The sequence below is a fragment of the Phodopus roborovskii genome, unplaced genomic scaffold (assembly GCF_943737965.1).
Source record: "Phodopus roborovskii unplaced genomic scaffold, PHOROB, whole genome shotgun sequence".
Classification (NCBI taxonomy): Eukaryota; Metazoa; Chordata; class Mammalia; order Rodentia; family Cricetidae; genus Phodopus; species Phodopus roborovskii.
This window is the reverse complement of record NW_026126434.1, coordinates 7,734,648-7,753,865: the sequence shown is the minus strand read 5'-3', so window position 1 is coordinate 7,753,865 and position 19,218 is coordinate 7,734,648. Positions and strand designations below refer to the sequence as shown.

The 19,218-nt window shown below is 41.5% G+C and overlaps 1 protein-coding gene across 1 annotated transcript in view; it reads right to left on the bottom strand.

Moving 5' to 3' along the window:
- Micu1 (mitochondrial calcium uptake 1) overlaps positions 1-19,218 on the bottom strand; it is a 145,745-nt gene that overhangs the window by 112,097 nt on the left and 14,430 nt on the right. Inside the window, exons 2-3 of the mRNA XM_051186738.1 lie at positions 7,533-7,694; positions 971-1,142 (exon numbers count right to left, since the gene is read on the bottom strand). Coding sequence (XP_051042695.1) covers positions 971-1,142; positions 7,533-7,693 — 333 coding nt within the window. The 5' untranslated portion in view covers position 7,694. The remainder of the gene's footprint in view (positions 1-970; positions 1,143-7,532; positions 7,695-19,218) is intronic.

Genomic DNA, 19,218 nt, shown 5'->3' with positions numbered 1-19,218 from the left:
CTGAGCTGCAGTACATGGGGCTGTGGGCACAGGTTACCCTGAGCTGCAGTACACGGGGATGTGGGCAGTTTACGCCGTCCACAACTATTTGGCTTTCTAGTAACTGTATGTTCCCCCACACATAGTCTCCCTTTACAGTTTGACACAGCAAACCAGAAACATCACAAGCTCAGTATCTATGATAATGTTACACTTTAGGAAGACACGAAAGCAAGTATCAGCTTGACCTGAAAGAACAGAGTGTGTTCATCCTGAAGATGAACCCTAGACGATGTCTGCTCACTTTCACTTCACCTCGAAAGTAGCTGAGGTCAAACACAGTCTATCCTCCAGGGAAGCTCCTAAAGACAGAAAGTAAGCAACTCAAACCAACTCTAGGAAACACACCAATTCACTAGGCCTCTTGCTTCCAAGAGTAAATAGTAGAAACTGCTGAGAGCCACTCTCAGACCAGCCAAGTAGCTGAGTTACCCTAAGAAGTTTAGACTATCTGAGCCACCTGGAAAGGATACTCTGTAGCCTGTGCAGCATGCTCTGGGCTCTAGCTTTGTGAGCTGTTTCCTATGCTGGGGTGGGCTTGGGTGATGCAGCTGTCTTTGAGTCATTTCTGCTTCTGTAAGGAACCCCTCATTCATAGTCCTGTAAATAACCCCAATAAAACACTAGTTCATCAAGTTAGTTATCCTCTGGTGGTATCTGTACTTTGGTCTATCATGGGCTCACTATCTGGGGTGAGTAGACGAGTATGTGTGTAAATGCATGTACGTGTGTGTACATGTGTGTGATGTGTGTTGTGACTCTGTCACATCACACTTCACACTCCCAGTGTACCCTTGGCTCACAACAATAGTAGAGAGGAGAACAACTCAGGAGTGACTTGTGACCCATTTGAAACACAGACGAGGAGATGGGACAGCACAACTCTCCTTAGGACACAGTTTTGATTTACTAGCAAAACTCTGCTCCATACTTTTCTGTCTCTGAATCCAGAACGCTTCTTCTTCTCTTCTGGACAAGGCTCGGTCCCAGTGTCCGCAGCCCTTCCCTCATGGCTGCAGACTTCCTCTTGGTCTTTAGCCTTGCTTTTATCACCAGTGTCAGTCTTTTTGTTGTTGACACACGTTGGAGACTCTGCATGAGCCCTGGTGATGCAAAAGAGGAGCCAAATTAGACACAGAGGTCCATCACACTAACACCTACACAGCTTAGCAGAGCAGCACTTTGTTCCAAATCCTACACGAAGAACTCCCTAAAATACCTGAAAGTGCTCAGCAGCCCCTTCCCCTTGTTACAGATGCGCAGGAGCAGCAGCTTGCTAAGTGAAATAAGCCAGGCACACAAAGGGCTAACACTATAGAACTGCATTTCCATGAGTTACCAGGATTAGTTAAATCACTGAGCAGAATGAAGAATGTGGCATTATTATTTATTTAATGGGGGAATTAGTTACGGATTGTAAAGGTAAAAAAAATTCTGGAGATGGACAGTTGTGGGGATGAGAAGTTGCTTTTCAAATGAGTATATCACTTCATTTTCACTTTTCAGTGGGAATATCATGCTTTAATTTTTTTTTTTTTTTTTTGAGATTTAATTTTTATGTGTGTGAGTGTTTGCCTGAATGTATGTCTGTGCATCGATGTGCAGTGCCAGCAGAGGTCAGAAGAGGGCACTGGATCCCCTGGGACTGGAGTCACAGAGCTGAGAGCTGAACCTGGGCCTGGAGCAGCCAGTGCTCTCAACTTGTGTGCCATCTCTCCAGCCCCAGAAATATCATCTTGTTCTCACTTTTCAGTGAGAACATCACTTCAGTTTTACCTTTTCATGAGTATAAATACCACTCCATTCTTAACTCTTCAATGAGTTTAATATTTCATTTTTATTCTTCAGTGAGTATACCATTCCATTCTTTTTAATAAGTGTATCATTTCATTCTTACAAGACGAAGGTCTGAAGACCTGTTTCACAATGAGAATATATTTAATATGACTAAAATATGTCTTTAAATGGCTAAGATGAAAAATGTTATGTGCTGTTTACTGCAAAAAAAAAAAAATAGATGTGGAATAAAAACCATGTAATAAAATATCTGTGTGTGTGTTTGAGAGAGAGAGAGACAGAGAGAGAGGGGAGAATAGAAGAGCAAGCATGTATGTACCACAGCTAGCGTGTGGTGCTGGGCAGAGGACAACCTTAGGCATTGATCTTCATCTTCACCTGTTTGAAACAGTCTCTTCTGTTGCAGCTATGACCATACTTCAGGCTAGCTGGTTCAAACGCTTCCTGGGATTCTTCTGTTTCTCACTTTACCATGGAGGCTGCCCTTCAATATTTGGCTTCATGTGGCTGGGATCCAAACCTAGGTCCTCACACTTACACGACAGGCACTTTATCCACTGACCAGTCCCCAGCACCACTGTCATTTTTATGAACTCCAAACTGTCAGATATGCCAGGTTTGGTGGCATATGCCTGTAATCTCAGCCTTCACACAGGAACACAGAGGCAGGAAGATCACAGCAAATCCCAGGTCAGCCTGATCTACAATAGCAAGTTCTAGGCCAGTCAGGGCTACATAATGAGCTCCTGCCTCAAAACCCCAAAACACCTCAAAGGTACTTCAGCCTAACACTTTATCCTTATTCTTTTAAGTTTGCCAGTACCTAATACAAAGAAAACACGGAATATGAGTGACTGATAAAGGAACACCAACAAAAGTCCTGTGCTTAGACAGAGGGAAGAGGGAAGAAGGAGGGAAAGGGGGGAGAAGGGAGAGGAAAAGTATGCTGCTATTAATGTACTGGAATAATGTAAGAGTTTTTTTTCATAGAAAATAAAAATTTCAAACACTACATATTACTTTTTATCATAATTAATTAATTTATTGTTTTTTGTTTTTGTTTTGTTTTGTTTTGTTTTTTTGAGACATGGTCTCTCTATAAAGCCCTGGCTATCCTGTAACTCACTCTGTAGAGCAGGCTGGCCTCCAACTCACAGAGATTCACTTGTCTCTGCCTCCTGAGTGCTGGAATTTAAGGCGTGCACTACCACATCAATAGAAAATGTTCTGATTTTGGTTTTCCCTCCCTCTCTCTTCCCATGTCCTCACTGCCCTTCCAACCGCATGCTTTCTTTCTCTGTCTCTCTTTAAAAAACAAACAGACAAATAGAAAAAAAAACAAACAAGAATAAAACAAGTAAACAACAAAGAAAAGCAAAGAAACACAAACACCATAAAAGCACAGAATTGGAAATCACAATATATAAGTAAAAGACCAGTATGGTAAAATGCCCAAACAAAGATTATGAGACAAAAACCACCAATACCAACAAAACAACAAAAAACAACCAAACAATTAACCACTCCAAAAATAGCTTGGAGTTCATTTTGGGTTGGCCATCTATTGCCAGGGTTTGTATACCCAGTGAGACTCCCTTGGAGAAACTAATTTCTCCTTTGTGAGCAGTTGTCTACTGGAGATAGCTTCTGGGTTACTTTTTGGAGCCAGGGACTATGCCTCAAGAGATAGACCCGCAGGCAGAAAGAGAGTGTGAATTTATTTCAATTAGTTTCCTACAAGCACAATTTAAAATATTATTATGCTAACTAAATTGTAGAATTTGATTCATTTGTGATTTCTGTGTTTTTTCTTGATTTAGAGCACAAAGCAGGGAGTTACTCACCATCCATCACAGTGAATCCTGGCATGCCAATTCTAAGCTTGTTTTTTCTTTTTGAGTAAAGTCATACTCAAGTAAAGACAGAAAAGCACCAGGCATCTCCTGGCTGGCACTGCACAGAAGAGTTAAGTTACAAATACAGGCAAATTTAAGTGGGAAAAAATGTGCATCAACATAAAGGAATGAAGAGCACCAGAAATGGAAACCGTGTGGGTAAATGCAAAAATCTTACTCTCTTTTTTAGAATTTCTCAGACTGGCAACATGACTCTCAGCACATGCCATCAATCTCAAAGACTTGAGTTCAATCCCTGGAACCCACGTAGTGGAAGGAATAGAACCAACTCCAGCAAGCTCTCCTCTGACCAATACACACTCGCATTCGCGCGCGTGCGCGCGCGCACACACACACACACACACACACACACACACACACACTCTCTCTCTCTCTCTCTCTCACACACACACACAAAGAGCTCTCTGACAATTTCATATATTGAAATTGATTGAAGGTGTGGAAATTAGAATTCACCAGACCTAGTATAATTGAAGTGGAACTTATTAGTAAATAACTTACACAGAAAATAAAAAGTAACTGCTGCGGTGTTCCTGCTCCAAAGAGACAGATCCTGCTTCCTGAGACCCAAAGGGGCTTCTGACCACCCCACCCCCCATTCTTTTTTGTTTGACAGATCATATCTGCACCTGTGACCACGCCCAAAAGGCATGATCAGTGCTACAGGTGCAGAGGTGAATATTATCACTACAATTCCCCTTTTAGTCTAAAGAAGGTTTAGGCTTAATACAAAACTATATACAATGATAGCAAATATCAAGTATGCTCTAGGAGAAGGAAATGTAAAAACATACACAATTTAAGACCTACTGCCAGTGAAGCAACACAGAACAATTGGCAAGACTTACATGTGCAGTCCTAGGGTAAAGGCGCAACAGAGATTACTACAAAATTGTCCTAAACTGGAAAGTTTAAGTATTGGACCTAATATTTCTATCTAAGAAGAGAGGACAATAACTTTGACAGTCTAATCTTCAACATCATCAAAGACCTGCTTATCTACTCTCACATATGTTCTTATGCTCCCCACCAGAAGGTCCATTTCTACATCCACATCTGTTTTGTTTTGTTTTGGGATCTACTTAGTTTAACCAGGGCCACCTGGGTGGTCTAGAGCCATCCACAGAGGCTGCTGGGCTACCAGTGGGGAAACAACTAAAGACAATGGCTGCCACTTTCTGATGGGGATGTCCTTTTGTATATGTTTCTCTTATTGATTGGTGAATAAAACACTGTTCGGTCAACGAGGCAGGAAGATAGGTGGGACTAGGAGATGAGGAGGATTCTGGGTAAGGAAGGCAGGGGGCCAGAGTCTTGATGCTGCCAGAGGAGTAATGCTGGGCATTACTGGTAAGCCATAGCCTTGTGGCAATACATAGACTGACAGAAATTGGTTAATAATTGAGACAAAGCTAGCCAATAAGAAGCCCTAGTCATTGCCCAACAGTGTTTTATTCATCAACCAATTCATCAACTTTCTTTTTTGTTTTCAAGATAGGGTCTCTCTACATAGTCCTGGCAGTCCTGGAATGTGAGTTGTAGACCAGGTTCAAACTCAGAGAGATACACCTGTCTCTGTCTCCCAAGCTGTGATTAAAGGCATGCATCACCATGCCCAGGCCTGCCCCTTTAAAATTTAATTTAAAGCAGAAGTAACTGGCAATAGAATATAGGCATGGAATGCATAAAAGAGTAATAACAAAAGTTAGTGAAGGGAAATTAAAAGAAGTCATTGCAGAGTTCTTACACACATGGTGAGCAATAGAACACTGCCTAAAGGTAGGTTATGACAAACACAAGATATTTAACACACGGTCCAGAGCAGAGATTGGCAAACTATGACTCATAGGTCAAATCTAGCCTCTCATCTGTTTCTTAAAGTCCTTGACCTAAGAATGGTTTCTACATCTTTAAATGGTTGAAAGGAATCAAAACAATAATATTCTGTGATACATGAAGATTATATGGAACTCAAGTCTCTAATTGGGTTCTACTATGCCTCAGCTGTGGTCTACTAGTGCTGCTTGTGCATAACAACAACTTCAACAGGGGCTTAGCATACACAGCTAGCCAGTCCCTTAGGAACTGCCTGTCAGTCCTGGTTTTAGAGAGAATACAAAGAGGGAAGAGAGAAGGAAAAAGGAAGAAATAGAGAAAAGGGCAGAGTAGGGTATTTGCCTGGCATATAGGTAGACTTGATGTCCAGAACTATCCCTCAACGATAAAACCAACACACAGTATATGCATTCAAGGAAATAGCACACAAGATGCCATTAATACTTACAGTTAATACACTAAAAACATGTTAATAAAAAACAGAGCTGTGTCTTATAAGTTTTGGTCAGAGACAAAATCAGCCATAAAAACAAGTGGGGGAAGAGGGAGTGTGGAGGTGTGTGCCTATAATCAGAGTACCAGGGGGAAGCTAAGGTAGGTGATCTGAGCTGGAGGGCAGTCTACATTACAAGTTCTAAGCCAGTCTGGGAGACTCTGTTTCAATAACAAAATAAAACTCTCTCCATTACTTGAGTAAGTACAGTGGATTGAGCTACATACAAACCCAAAACAAAACAAAGCAAAAGTACGAGGGAAAAAAATCATCAAATATTTTTAAGTGTTAGCAACAGACTTCCAAGTAGCTAATTAGAATAATAAAGACTAAGAAGAAGTATGAAATAATATGAACTGAGTAAAGACAATATATTAAAAATGTGAGACACAGCTAAAGCACTGTGTAGAAGACAGTATTAAATTCCTATATTGGGAAAAAAAGTAGAAATACCAAGTTAATGATTAAAAAAAAAAAAACCTCTACTCTAAAGTAAATGAGAGGAAAAGAACATAACCCATCACTATCAAGGGAAGATAATAAATACAAATACACAATCAAGAAAAATGGATAACTGAAAGAGCTGAAAGAATATATTTAAATTATTAACACCATCAGCTCTCTATAGTATCTGGGGGCTAGAAAGATGGCTCAGTGGCTCGGAGCAGGGGCTGCTCTTGCAGAGGACCTGGATTATGTTCCCAGCACCCACATGGGTTGTGACTGGAGGCTATGCTAGCACACCTATACTCCAAGGGAAAAATTCTTTATGATCCCATGGAGATTAAATTTCAGGAACACAAAGTGACAGTGATAGAAATTAGCCCCGCAGTTGCTTGGAATTGTGGGTAATATGAGACTGACACGGAAGATGTCCTCTTTCTTGATTTGGGGGTGGTTACACAACTATAAACATTTGTTAATAACCATGGGGCTATATTTAAAAATGGGTAGACCTTGTTATATACTTATGCAATAGAATTAATTTTAAAAATGTACTGTTTCTGAAAGCCATGCATAATGGTAGCCACTTGAAGACAGGGTAAATGAAGTGGAAGACAAATACAAAGTATGGCAGAGACAGAAAAATAGAGGCCTGAAGCTCATGACATTTTCTTTTCCCTCCAAGCAAGGCTCAGTATCTACTAAGGAAGTGACCAGCTGTCACAAGAGTACCGAGGATTATCGGTTTCATGTGGCTACCAAATTTTGAAGTTTCAGAAGACATCCTTTTTTTTTTTTAAAGCCATTTCTATCTCACAATACAAATATTCAGCTAATATTCAGTGGGGAGACAGGCAGAGCTTGAGGCACTGTTTCCTACCTGCCGCTCTGGGAGGGAGGATAGCCCAAGTATCTGAAAAATCCTATTTCACAGATCAACATCATCAATATCAAATGATCCAGCAAAGGAATTCTAACATAAACTCATACCAGAAAATAACACTCACTTCTTCCATAAGAGACCAGTACTGGCAGTCACTGCGGATGCTCCCAGGAAAGCCACCATCATCAGTCTTCGCTTGGTCTGTGCAGGCTGAGATGCCCCATGGTACCATCGAGAGCCCACAGCTAGTTCTGCCAATGCAGAAAGGGTGTTGAGACGAAACATCCTGTGGACAAACGACAGAAATGTCACTTTGAGATGATGCTGGTGGCAATAAGGATAATGGTGACAATAGCAACATCACTGACACTGATAAATATGTACTGTCTGACACAATTCTAAGTGTTTTACATGTATTAGTCTCAGAAGAACTTATGAAAATGGAACTGCTACTTATAAGCCAAATATATCAGTCAAAGTAAGATTAGAAGACAGAAACCACAAGCTAACTTAAACAGAGAAATCCTGATATAAAATACTACTAAGTGTATCAGGAGAATAGCTGCTCAGATGTAAATAGATGCAGCTCTAAGAAGCCGCATGACTTCCAGGGCTGGAGTACCAAAAGGGCCAGTCCAACCAGCGATGACTTGCAGATTTTATGAAAAGAACAAAGCATGGAAGTCTGGGGATTTTACTAAGGAATCATACAAATTTTACTAAGGAATCATATAAATTAATTTACTAGAAAGCCACTTTAGGGGATGCTAGAGAAAGCCATGGAGACCTCACTGAGTAGAATCTGTTGGTAAGGTGCCCTTCCTGGATCAGGAGAGCCTACTGAACTAAGGTGTGTATGCCACAGAAAAGCATGCGAAATCAGAAGAGGCAGCCCTTCCTCCTTTGGTGCCTATTCTGACAAGAAACAGTAACTAGACGGGGAGAAAGTTCCAGGAGCACAAACAAGATGATGCAAACAGATCTGGGGCTGAAAAGCAACAGACAACTGAACTGCTCATTTCACAGGTGTAAGTGTGACTTGCCGGAAAATCCACGATAGAAAGCAGTGGGACCAGAGCTTAAAGCTAGAAGGCACCAAGTTTTAGCTGGAAGACATTGCTATTTCCTGTGTTGATGCTGAGAGGTGCTTCCATTAAAATAACTGAAGTTTCAATTAAATCTTTTCTGTTCCCAGCCTTTGGAAACCTCCCTCTTCGCCAAATTCTTTTCATCTCATATTTAAAATATCTCTAAAGAAAAAAAAATTCATTTAATGAAATGGTTCTCAAACTTCCTAGTGCTGGGACCCTTTAATACAGTTCCTTAGGCTGTGGTGACCCCCAACCATAAAATTATTCTCGTTGCTACTTTATAACTGTAATTGTGCTGCTATTATGAATCGTAATGTAAATCTGATATACCAACCCTGTGAAAAGGGCCATTTGACCCTCAAGGGGTTGCAGCCCACAGGGTTGAGAAACATTACTTTAATGTTTTGTTTTACATCATAGTCCCTCCCTTCTCAAAGCTATCACCAAAACAAAGGTTTTAGAGGCTGAGAAAGCTGTGTTGAAAGCCACAATCATGCATGTCACCCACCTTCCAGGCAGCAGGGACACTGCAAGTAGCCCACACACTCTGTCAGAAATGCACCCTCACAGAAACAAGACTGAGCTTATGTGCCATCAAGTTCCCCTAAGTAAAGAACACAGAAGAACACATGTGTGTTCCATACTGATATTAAGGTCCCCTGACATAACTGTGAGGAAGCTCTTGTGACAATGCTGTGACCAAAGTCACCCTGATGAGTTCTGATAGAGGCCTCTGTCCCACTAGCTCCTTACTATGCTTCTGATTGAGTTGGACTGATTATTTATTATTATTTTTTTTATTTATTATTTTACATGTCGATCCCAGTTTCCTTTCCCTCCCTCCCTCCCTCCCTCCCTTCCCCCCTTTTACCCTCTCTGCCCTCTCACATGCACCCTAACCACCCTCCCCTCCCATCCCCCCACCCCAATTCCATATGTAGGGGAATGCCATCCAGGTGAGGTCATGTAGATCTGACAGGTCATTTGAAGTAGGGACTAGGGCTTCTCTCCTGTTTCTAGGTTAAGGCAGTTATCCCTCCATGGGGGATGTGTTCTCAAGGTCCTTTTGTGCACCAGGGATACATCCTGGCTCCACTGTCTGAGGTCCCTTAGACTGCTCAGTCCTTCCGGCTGAGACCCATATTCAGGGGGCCTGAGTCAGTCCCATGCAGGCTTCCCAGCTATCAGTCTGGGGGCCTGTTAGCTCCTCCTTGTTCAGGTCAGCTGTCTCTATGTGTTTCTGCAGCCTGGTCTTGTCCTCTCCATCTGCATCTGGGGTCTACTTCGACTCAGTGTTTATGTATGGGTGTTTGCTCCTGTTTCCAACAGATATTAGATGAGGGCTCCATGGACAAGTTAGTTGTTGATCTCACTATCCGGGAAGGGCATTTATGGTAGCCTTTCCACAGAAGCTCAAATTGTTAGTGGGCGGCAGTCTTGTAGGTCTCTAGACCTTTCTTTGGTTTCAATTTTCTCTTCAAACCAATATTGGCTCCTTCTTTTATGTTCTCTCTCTCTCTCTCACTCTCTCTCTCTCTCTCTCTCTCTCTCTCTCTCTCTCTCTATCTATCTATCTATCTATCTCTCCCTTCCTGTCTTCTATTCCTAACTGGGCTCAATCTTCCTGGTTGCACGTGTTTTCCTTTCCTCCACCTCATTTTCTCCTACTTCTCTCTCCATTCGCTGCCCTCCCCTACTTCCCCTGTGCTCTGGGGGGACTTGTCCCTTCCCGCTTCTGTGAGGGACTTTATATGAATCTCTTAGAATACACCTTGTATCCTAGTTCCTCTGGTGGTGTGAATTATAGGCTGGTAATCCTTTGCTCTAGGTCTAAAATCCATATATGAGTGAGTACATACTATGTTCCTCTTTTTGTGACTGGGTTACCTCATTCAGGATGGTTTCTTCAAGTGCCACTTGCCTGAGAATTTCAAGATACCATTATTTTTTTCTGCAGAGTAATATTCCATTGTGTAGATATGCCACATCTTCTTTATCCATTCTTCAATTGAGGGGCATCTAGGTTGCTTCCAGGTTCTTGCTATTACAAATAGTGCTGCTATGAACATAGCTGAACAGATGTCTTTGTTGCATGGATATGGATCATTTGGGTATATGCCTAAGAGGGGGATTGCCGGGTCCTGTGGTAAACTAATTCCCATTTTCCTGAGGAACCGCCATACTGATCTCCAAAATGGCTGTATGAGTTTGCACTCCCACCAGTAGTGGAGGAGTGTTCCCCTTTGTCCACATCCTCTCCAGCATGAGTTGTCATTGGTGTTTCTAATTTTAGCCATTCTGACAGGAGTAAGATGGTATCTCAAAGTTGTTTTGATTTGCATTTCCCTGATAGCTAAGGATGTTGAGCACTACTGTCTCTATTTGCGGATGATATGATAGTTTACATAAGCGACCCAATAAACTCTACAAGGGAACTCCTACAGCTGATAAACACCTTCAGCAAACTAGCAGGATACATGATAAACTCAAAAAAATCAGTAGCCCTACTTTTTTTCAGATGACAAAGAGACAGAGAAAGAAATCAGAGAAACATCACCCTTGACAATAGCCACAAGCAACATAAAGTATCTTGGTGTAACACTTACCAAACAAGTAAAAGACCTATATAATAAGAACTTTGTGGCTCTAAAGAAAGAAATTAAAGAAGACACCAGACAATGGAAAGATCTCCCATGCTCTTGGATAGGTAGGATAAACATAGTAAAAATGGCAATCTTGCCAAAAGCAATCTACAAATTCAATGCAATCCCCATTAAAATCCCATCACAATTCTTCACTGACTTTGAAAGGATAAGAATCAACTTTATATGGAAAAACAAAAGACCCAGGATAGCCAAAACAACCCTATACAATAAAAGAACTTCAGGAGGCATCACCATTCCTGACTTTAAGCTCTACTACAGAGCTATAGTTCTGAAAACAGCCTGGTATTGGCACAAAAATAGACAGGTAGACCAATGGAATCGAATTGAAAATCCTGATATTAACCCACACACCTATGAACACCTGATTTTCGACAAAACAGCTAAAATTATACAATGGGGCGAGGACAGCATCTTCAACAAATGGTGCTGGCACAATTGGATGAGGGTGTGTAGAAGACTGCAGATAGACCCATGTCTGTCGCCATGCACAAAACTCAAGTCCAAATGGATCAAAGACCTCAACATCAATCCAGCCACACTGAACTTCTTAGAAGAGAAAGTAGGAGGTACCCTTGAACAAATTGGTATAGGAGATCATTTCCTGAACATAATAACTCCAGGGGCACAGACACTGAGATCAACAATTAATAAATGGGACCTCTTCAAACTTAGAAGCTTCTGTAAGGCAAAGGACACAGTGGACAAGACCAAATGGCAGCCTACAGACTGGGAAAAGATTTTCACCAATCCTATATCCGACAAAGGGCTGATCTCCAAAATATAAAAAGAACTCAAGAAACTAGTCAACAAAACACCAAATAACCCTATTAAAAAAATGGGGTACAGAACTGAAGAAAAATTCTCAATAGAAGAAATCAAAAAGGCTGAAAGACACTTAAGAAAATGGACTAATTATTTCTAATAAACATTTTGTTCAATTCTCAACAGACATTCACCCTCATATCTCCCATCCCAGAGGCAAACTCCACTTTCCTGTTCTTTTAATTTGGATATGTGTCTTACCATATTCCTCACTCTGACCAGTGGAATGCAGACAAGTTCTGCAAAGAACCTTCAGAACGAGCTGTTTCCTGTTTCACCTGGAGATCATTCTGGAAGCAGATACAAGCCTGCCCCCATGGGTTCCACACGAAATAGATCTCAGAGTGAACAAACCACGTGAGGCTGGAGGGGCTGAACCAGCTGAGCAGCCATGCAGAGTGAAGCGAAGAAATGATGTTTGAGAGTGAAAGCCACAAAGACTGGGGCTCTTCGTTGCCACAGCAAGAGCTAATTCAACACCCAAGAGAATTACTGAGACATTTTCACTCAAAATGAACTTATTAAATTCATACTGTATGCCCAGCCATATGTGCAATCTAACAAACCACCAGTATTTTAGAGTCTAAGGAAGCAAAACACACTTGAAACATTCTTTAAAATTTTTATTACAAATTTTTACGTGTGTTTGTGTGTGTACGTGCATGTACACAGATATCATGGGGGAGGTCAGAGGACAATTGACGGAAATCAGTTCTGTCCTGCTTCCATATGTGTCCCAGAAATTGAACTCAGTTGTCAGGCTGGGTCACAAGGGCCTTTAACAGCTAAGCCATCTCACTGGCATCTTGAGACATATTTAAAATGATATTTTTTAAATGGTATCTAAAGAAGTACATGGGAGTGGGGGTGACAACTCCATGGTACTTTAAAAACCAAGAATCTCATCAATTTCCTCAGAGCCCATGTAGCCCAGGGCCCTAGCATAGGGGTGCAAACACCTTTAATCCGAGGCACTCTGGAGGCAGAAGCCAGCCTGGTCTACTTAGTGAGTTCCAGGATAGCCAGGGCTACACAGTGAAACCCTGTCTCAAAACAACAAGTAAAAAACTAGCACAGAAACATATCAGGACTTCCCTAGGGTCCCAAGGAGATCAGGACAGACACATCACTGGCCAGCTTTGGCAAACTTCAGACCAGGGAGCCTGCTGTCTTAATAAAACACCGACAGAAGTAAGAACAACAACAAACCCACAGCCATAAAGTAGATGGTGCTTAAAGAACATGACCAAGGCTGGGGTTGTTCTCTGGCCTCCATATGCATAAACAACACAGCAACAAAAACATAGACAACACAGGCTATGCTGGTCACATAGACAACAGAGGCTGTGCTGGTCAGCTTTCAATTTATTTCCTTTTTAGCCTCAGACTGCTGCAAAGTTTTGATGAAAGGGCAGAAATGTCAGGGCATTCCAAAAACCTTAGAGTCATTTTGGACACTTCCACCAAGAGAATTAAAGAGAAAGGTCCCCCCTCCCCAAAAGTGACATGGAGGCCCACAGTGGTAGTCTTTCATTCTTCTATTTCTCCAGGCAGATTTGAGGAAGACAGATCCCCTTAACCTTTTTGTGTGTACTCATTAGAATTACAAAGAGTTACTTAGTATACATGTACCCAGGGAAATGTGTTTACCCAAACACCTGCTTCCCCGCTTGGTTCTGAATTCTTCAAATGTTTTTCCCTTGGAGGACACACAGTCAAGCAAAGATAGGGCTTGTACTACTTAACTGTTTTATTTTCACATGAAAAACATCTGTATACTATAAGTTATACAGGTCCTTGCTCCTAATATTTATGTATATTAACAACCTCTAATTTACTAAAATAGCTGTATTTGGTGGTTGGGGCTCAAGTTAGATCCAATCACTGGTCTGTTACTGACTCTTCCCTGGACTGAGATAAATCCTGCCCCTGCCTCTGTACCCAGGCCAGGTGCAATCTCAACACTGGAGCTTAATCCTGCTGTCCTAAAAGACAAAGTGGGACAACGTTTATTTTCTGTGACTTAAGCATCACAATTCAAACATCACTCTGAAACCCAAGAAGGCATCTCCCATTACCACACATATGCTAATACAAACCAACACTGAAAGGATGTCCTTTGCCTGAATCATTTTTCCCTGATTCATTTTTAAATTAACATTTCCTAAAAGTACACATGTATAGATATAAATAGCACTGCTTTTGGCAACAACAAAAATGAGCACAAATAGCAGATGTTTGGAGAGACTGTGGTCATCACTGACAACCAAAGTAAAGGGCCCTGGGCGATTTTCAATGTGATAAACAAGGAATACAACCAACACACAAGCTGCAACAAGCTAGGAGAGCTCATCTGGTAAGATCTGGGGAATAACTAGGTAAGCCACATTCAATTGAGAAGACCTTTGAGTCTGGGGTTAAAAGCAGTTGCTGCTGTTCCAGGACACAGGAGTTTGGTTTCCAGCACCCACATAGGGCAGCATATAACTGCCTGTCACTTCAGCTTTAGGGGATCCAACCCTTTTCTGACCAGGATGGGCTCACACAAAGAGAATACCAATTATTCACTAGCTCTGCAGGGAACAAACTGATAAGAATTATAGGCAGAGAGCTAACCAGGAAGTTTTAGTGGTCTTGAGGTTTGTTTAAAACACTTAAGTCTATGTCTATGCTTCATTTTACTGCTGGGTTACATGAAACAATGTATGTTAGTGACATCTCTAGTGGGATTTCCATGGATGCTGAGCAGTGAAATCCCACTAAGAACAGCCCTACTGTAATTAGACTTTAACTCTCTGGTTGAGGGGTATATAACTGGTGTGCTGAGGAGAAACAGACAAAGAGACAGTTCCCCCCTGGGGTCTGGAAAGCTCAACAGGCAACAAAGGCATTCAGGCAGCCATGGAAGATGGACAGGCAGATTAATGACAAGGGCTAAACCAAATTAAAGCAAGAACATTTTCTTTCTCAATACCCAGCTTCCTCCAAACTCTCCACTATCACTAAAAGAAAGTCACACTTCTTAGAGAGTATCTCTGATGTAAAATGAAACAGACCATCAGAACATTGCTTACTAAAAACTGTCCAGGAAGGCAACTGAAAAACAAATTTGTAACCAGATAAAGCATCTTCTCTCCAACAAGAAACTGCTAGAACAAGACTGCTGGAAACTAGCACTGGTGTGTCACTGCTGTTCTCCAGAACCCACACTGTGGCAATGTGAAGATCAACCCACTCTGCTTTGGGGAAACGCTCAAAGTCACAGCACATGACATTGGTTAGCACAATCCTTCTGTTTACAAGTGAAAGACTTAAGACCCAGGTGAGGCAAGACCTGTTTAAAGCTATGATAGATATTACGATTTGCTTTTACTCCAAATAAATACTCTCAATAGGAAAGTGCTCTGTAATAATTGTTCTCAGAAGAATAAGAGCCATGTTCTAAGTGGGAACCGGTGGGTGAAGGTATAGCTCTGAGAGAGGACGCTTGCCTAGCACGAAAGAGGGTCTAAATTCAGTCTCCAGTATCTCAGTAGACATGCACTGGTGTAAATAAACAAATAAAATGTTCAGCTCCAGAAAGAAAAACAATGATGCAATATGTAAATATGAAAAATTATAATCCTAAGACATCAGTGAACATCATCTCCAAAACCAACAGACAGCCAAGCTAGAGACAAGGCAGCCAGGAAGGTAAAGATGTCTCTAAAAACTAGGAAAAGAAACTCAATCTCACTTTTACTAGGAGAATGCTAATATAAGCTATATAGAGAGATGGATGGTACAGCTAGCTCTGTGGTAAAGTGCCAGCCCTCAGCACCTACCTCAGTGAATGTGCACACAAAGAAGTCAAATGTCCAGCTACAGAAAAACGGTTACATAAAAAGTAAGTACAGGCTTGGTGATTGTGGCGCATGCCTTTAATCCCAACACTCGGGAGGTAGAGGTAGATGGAGCTACAGAGCAAGTTTCAGGATGGACAGGGCTACACAGAGAAACCCTGTCTCAAAACAAAACAAAATTCCCCAAAAGTAGGTACAGTCTATGGAGCACAACTGGAAATATCCACAAAAACTACAAAGCGTCCAGCAATTCTCCTGATAATATACTCTGATAATATAACACACTTATACATATGTGAAAGTCTCTGCACATATGACTCTGTATCATGGCTTGTAGCAAAAGATCAAGAACTCCTCAAGAACTGCCAAGGAGGACTAATTAAACCATGACATATCCACACAGGCATGTAGTAGTGACTGGAAAATAAAGAAAATCCTATGTATAGATGGAAGAGGAAGTTCCAAGAATAGGTTATCTAAAAGAGCAAGGATATTTTCAACCACATAGCAAGTTCAAGGCTAGCCTGAGCTACAAGACCAAAGCAGTCCTTGAAGATAGTTGAATGACAATGTTTAACAAAGTAAAAAGAGAAAGAACACCAATTGCAGCTCCTCCTCAGCTCCTACTCCATGTCAGGATTCTGCAGTGAGGGGGCAGAGCGTTGGCTCAGTGGTTAGGAGCTTGCCACACAATCATGAAGAGTGTAGTTTAGTCCTAGCACCCTGGAAACCAGCATGTTTCCACACACGTCTAACTCTAGCTCTGCTCGGGGGTTGGGGAAGACAGCAAGATAGATCTCTGAGGTTCACTAAGTTCCAGCTTAGCTGAGAAAATGAGAGCTGAACTCTGGGAGAGACTGCCTCAATGGAGTATGTGGAGAGTGATAGACAGAACACAAGATGCTTTCTTCCAGCCTCTATGTGCATGTATGCACCAATGCGCACACACACAGGAATGCACACATGCACGCACACACATATAAGTATTTTTTTCTTGAAAAACAAAACTCTGTGATAGGAAACCATAGCCTACCAGGCCAGAAAGAAAAAAAGACAGACAGACAGAAAGCAAGCATAGCCTGAGAAAAACAGCCATGAAGAATGAAGAGAGGGACAGAGACGGCTCAGAGGGTAGAAGCCTGCATTGCAAGCTTGACAGAATCCACATAAGAAAGCCAGATGCAGTGACATGCACTGTATGCAATCCCAGCACTACTAGTTCAAGATGGGAGGTGCAGACAGAAAAATCCTTGGGGTCAGCAGAGAATCACATTCTCTAACCTTAAATTCTAAGTTACTGCTCTGAAATATACTCATTTTCCCATGGGTAAAACCTATGTATATATGACATATATGTTAATAAGATTCTAATTGATTTTTCCTTCATTAATCTATTTTTTGTTCCAATAAATCCATTATAAGAACTCCGAGAAGGTAAAGGAATAATAGTTTTCCTTCCCTATACTTTTAAAAGTTAGTCAACTGAAAACATTAAGTGGTACGTATAGCTCATTATACTTTTATTAGCATGAAGCACCCGAGCCCACCTAGCAAGCTCTGGATTCAGGTACACAAGTCTACCCAGAGAGTTGAGATACCTGTTTGACAAAAAGCCTGTCATTGTTGAGACGGGATTTCACTATGTTGCCCAGGCTGGTCTCAAACTCCTGGACTCAAGCAATGCTCCTGTCTCAGGCTTTCTGAGTAGCTGCAACCACGGTCACTATTCTCACCAGACTAGCAGAACATCTTGAAGGCAAGTATAAGGAACACAGCCTCCAGGAAATGCTACATAAGGCAAAGGGTAAAGGAATACATTACAGGTAAGGGAAACTAAACCTTTTTCCTTTTATTAGATCTCTGAAAATATTACTACACAGACATATTCTGTTACATTTCTAACATTAAAACAATTCTTGCAAGATGGCACAGACAATGAAGTGTCTCCTGTGTGAACCTGATGACTGTGACCTAACTCTGATCCCCAGATCCCAGGATGGACAGAGAACCAGCTCCAAAAGTTGTCATCTGACCTCCAAGTGCACCATGTTGGCATTACTCTTCACATGTAACTAATTTAATAAATGAAATAAAAAGATTTAAATCCTTACCTGATCTCATATCCTCCTACAGCAACCACCTCACTTCTCCCCTTCTGCTAGCCTCAGGCTCATTCAAGTTTCACAGTCCTGTCTCTCCTTAGATTCCATCACCTATTTAACACACCAGTGAGGTTTAGAGCCTTGCTGTTCTACACAGATGACTCTTACTGTTATCACAGTGATTTTAACACTCTTACTATAATTTAAACACTCTTACAGCTATCACAGTAATTTTCGTATTGCCAAATCCTACCTAATTTCTGTCCTGATCCTACTTGATTTTTAAGTAGCATTTGAAAAGATAATGACTTCCTCACCCTCAAAATATAATCATGCACCACTCCAGTTCAAGGTCTGACTGCATCTATGAATGGTTCCACAGATTACATCACCTGAAGTTGGGCATGGTGGCACACACCTTTAATCTCAGCACTTAGGAAGCAGAGTTCAAGCTCAGCCAGGTCTATAGAGTGAGTTCTAGACCAATCAGTACTACACAGTGAGTCTCTCCCTCTTTCCCTCTTCATGTATGTATGTATGCATGTGTGTATCTCCTAATGATTCCTTAGATTATGTAAATACAATTCTATAGTGTTCACAGATCGGCAAAGTCTTCCAATGGCCCATTTTTCAAAGTGTATCCTCATGGATAAATGATGAATGACCATACTTGTTATGACATCAGAATCTCTTAATTTTACTTGAAATGTGGGACTCTTTCTAGAATAGTACTCAAACACCAATGAGAGTGGAAGAGAGATGTCACCAGTGGACGGAAGGCGGCCAGCTCCTCAAAGGCTCAGCTTAGTGGAGCTGCATTCTCACTCTAAAACCACGGTGGGGTGAGAAAGCAGCAACAGTTTACAGACATCAACAAGCAATCAGGTTTTGGTTTTTAAAGATGTGTTATAGCTGACAGGTTGTAAAGGGCAGTGACCCATTGTTTCAGCTATTTCTCCAGGCTGCAAGTGAAGTCATACATAGCAACAGCTAGCATAAGCAGTACTTTAAGTAACTCTAACAATTGGTCTTTTCTACCTTATTTCACTTCATTACATCTGGTTTTCTTTCCAAGTACAGGTAATACCTACTGTACTGGCTAGTTTTATGTTAACTCCACACAAGCTTGAGTCATCAATTGAGAAAATGCCTCCATAAGATCCAGCTACAAGGCATTTTCTTAATTAGTGACTGATGGGAGGGTCCACCCCATTGTGGGTGGTGCCACTCCTGGGCTGGTGGTCCTGCATTCTATAATAAACCAGCTGAGCAAGCCCTGGGGAACAA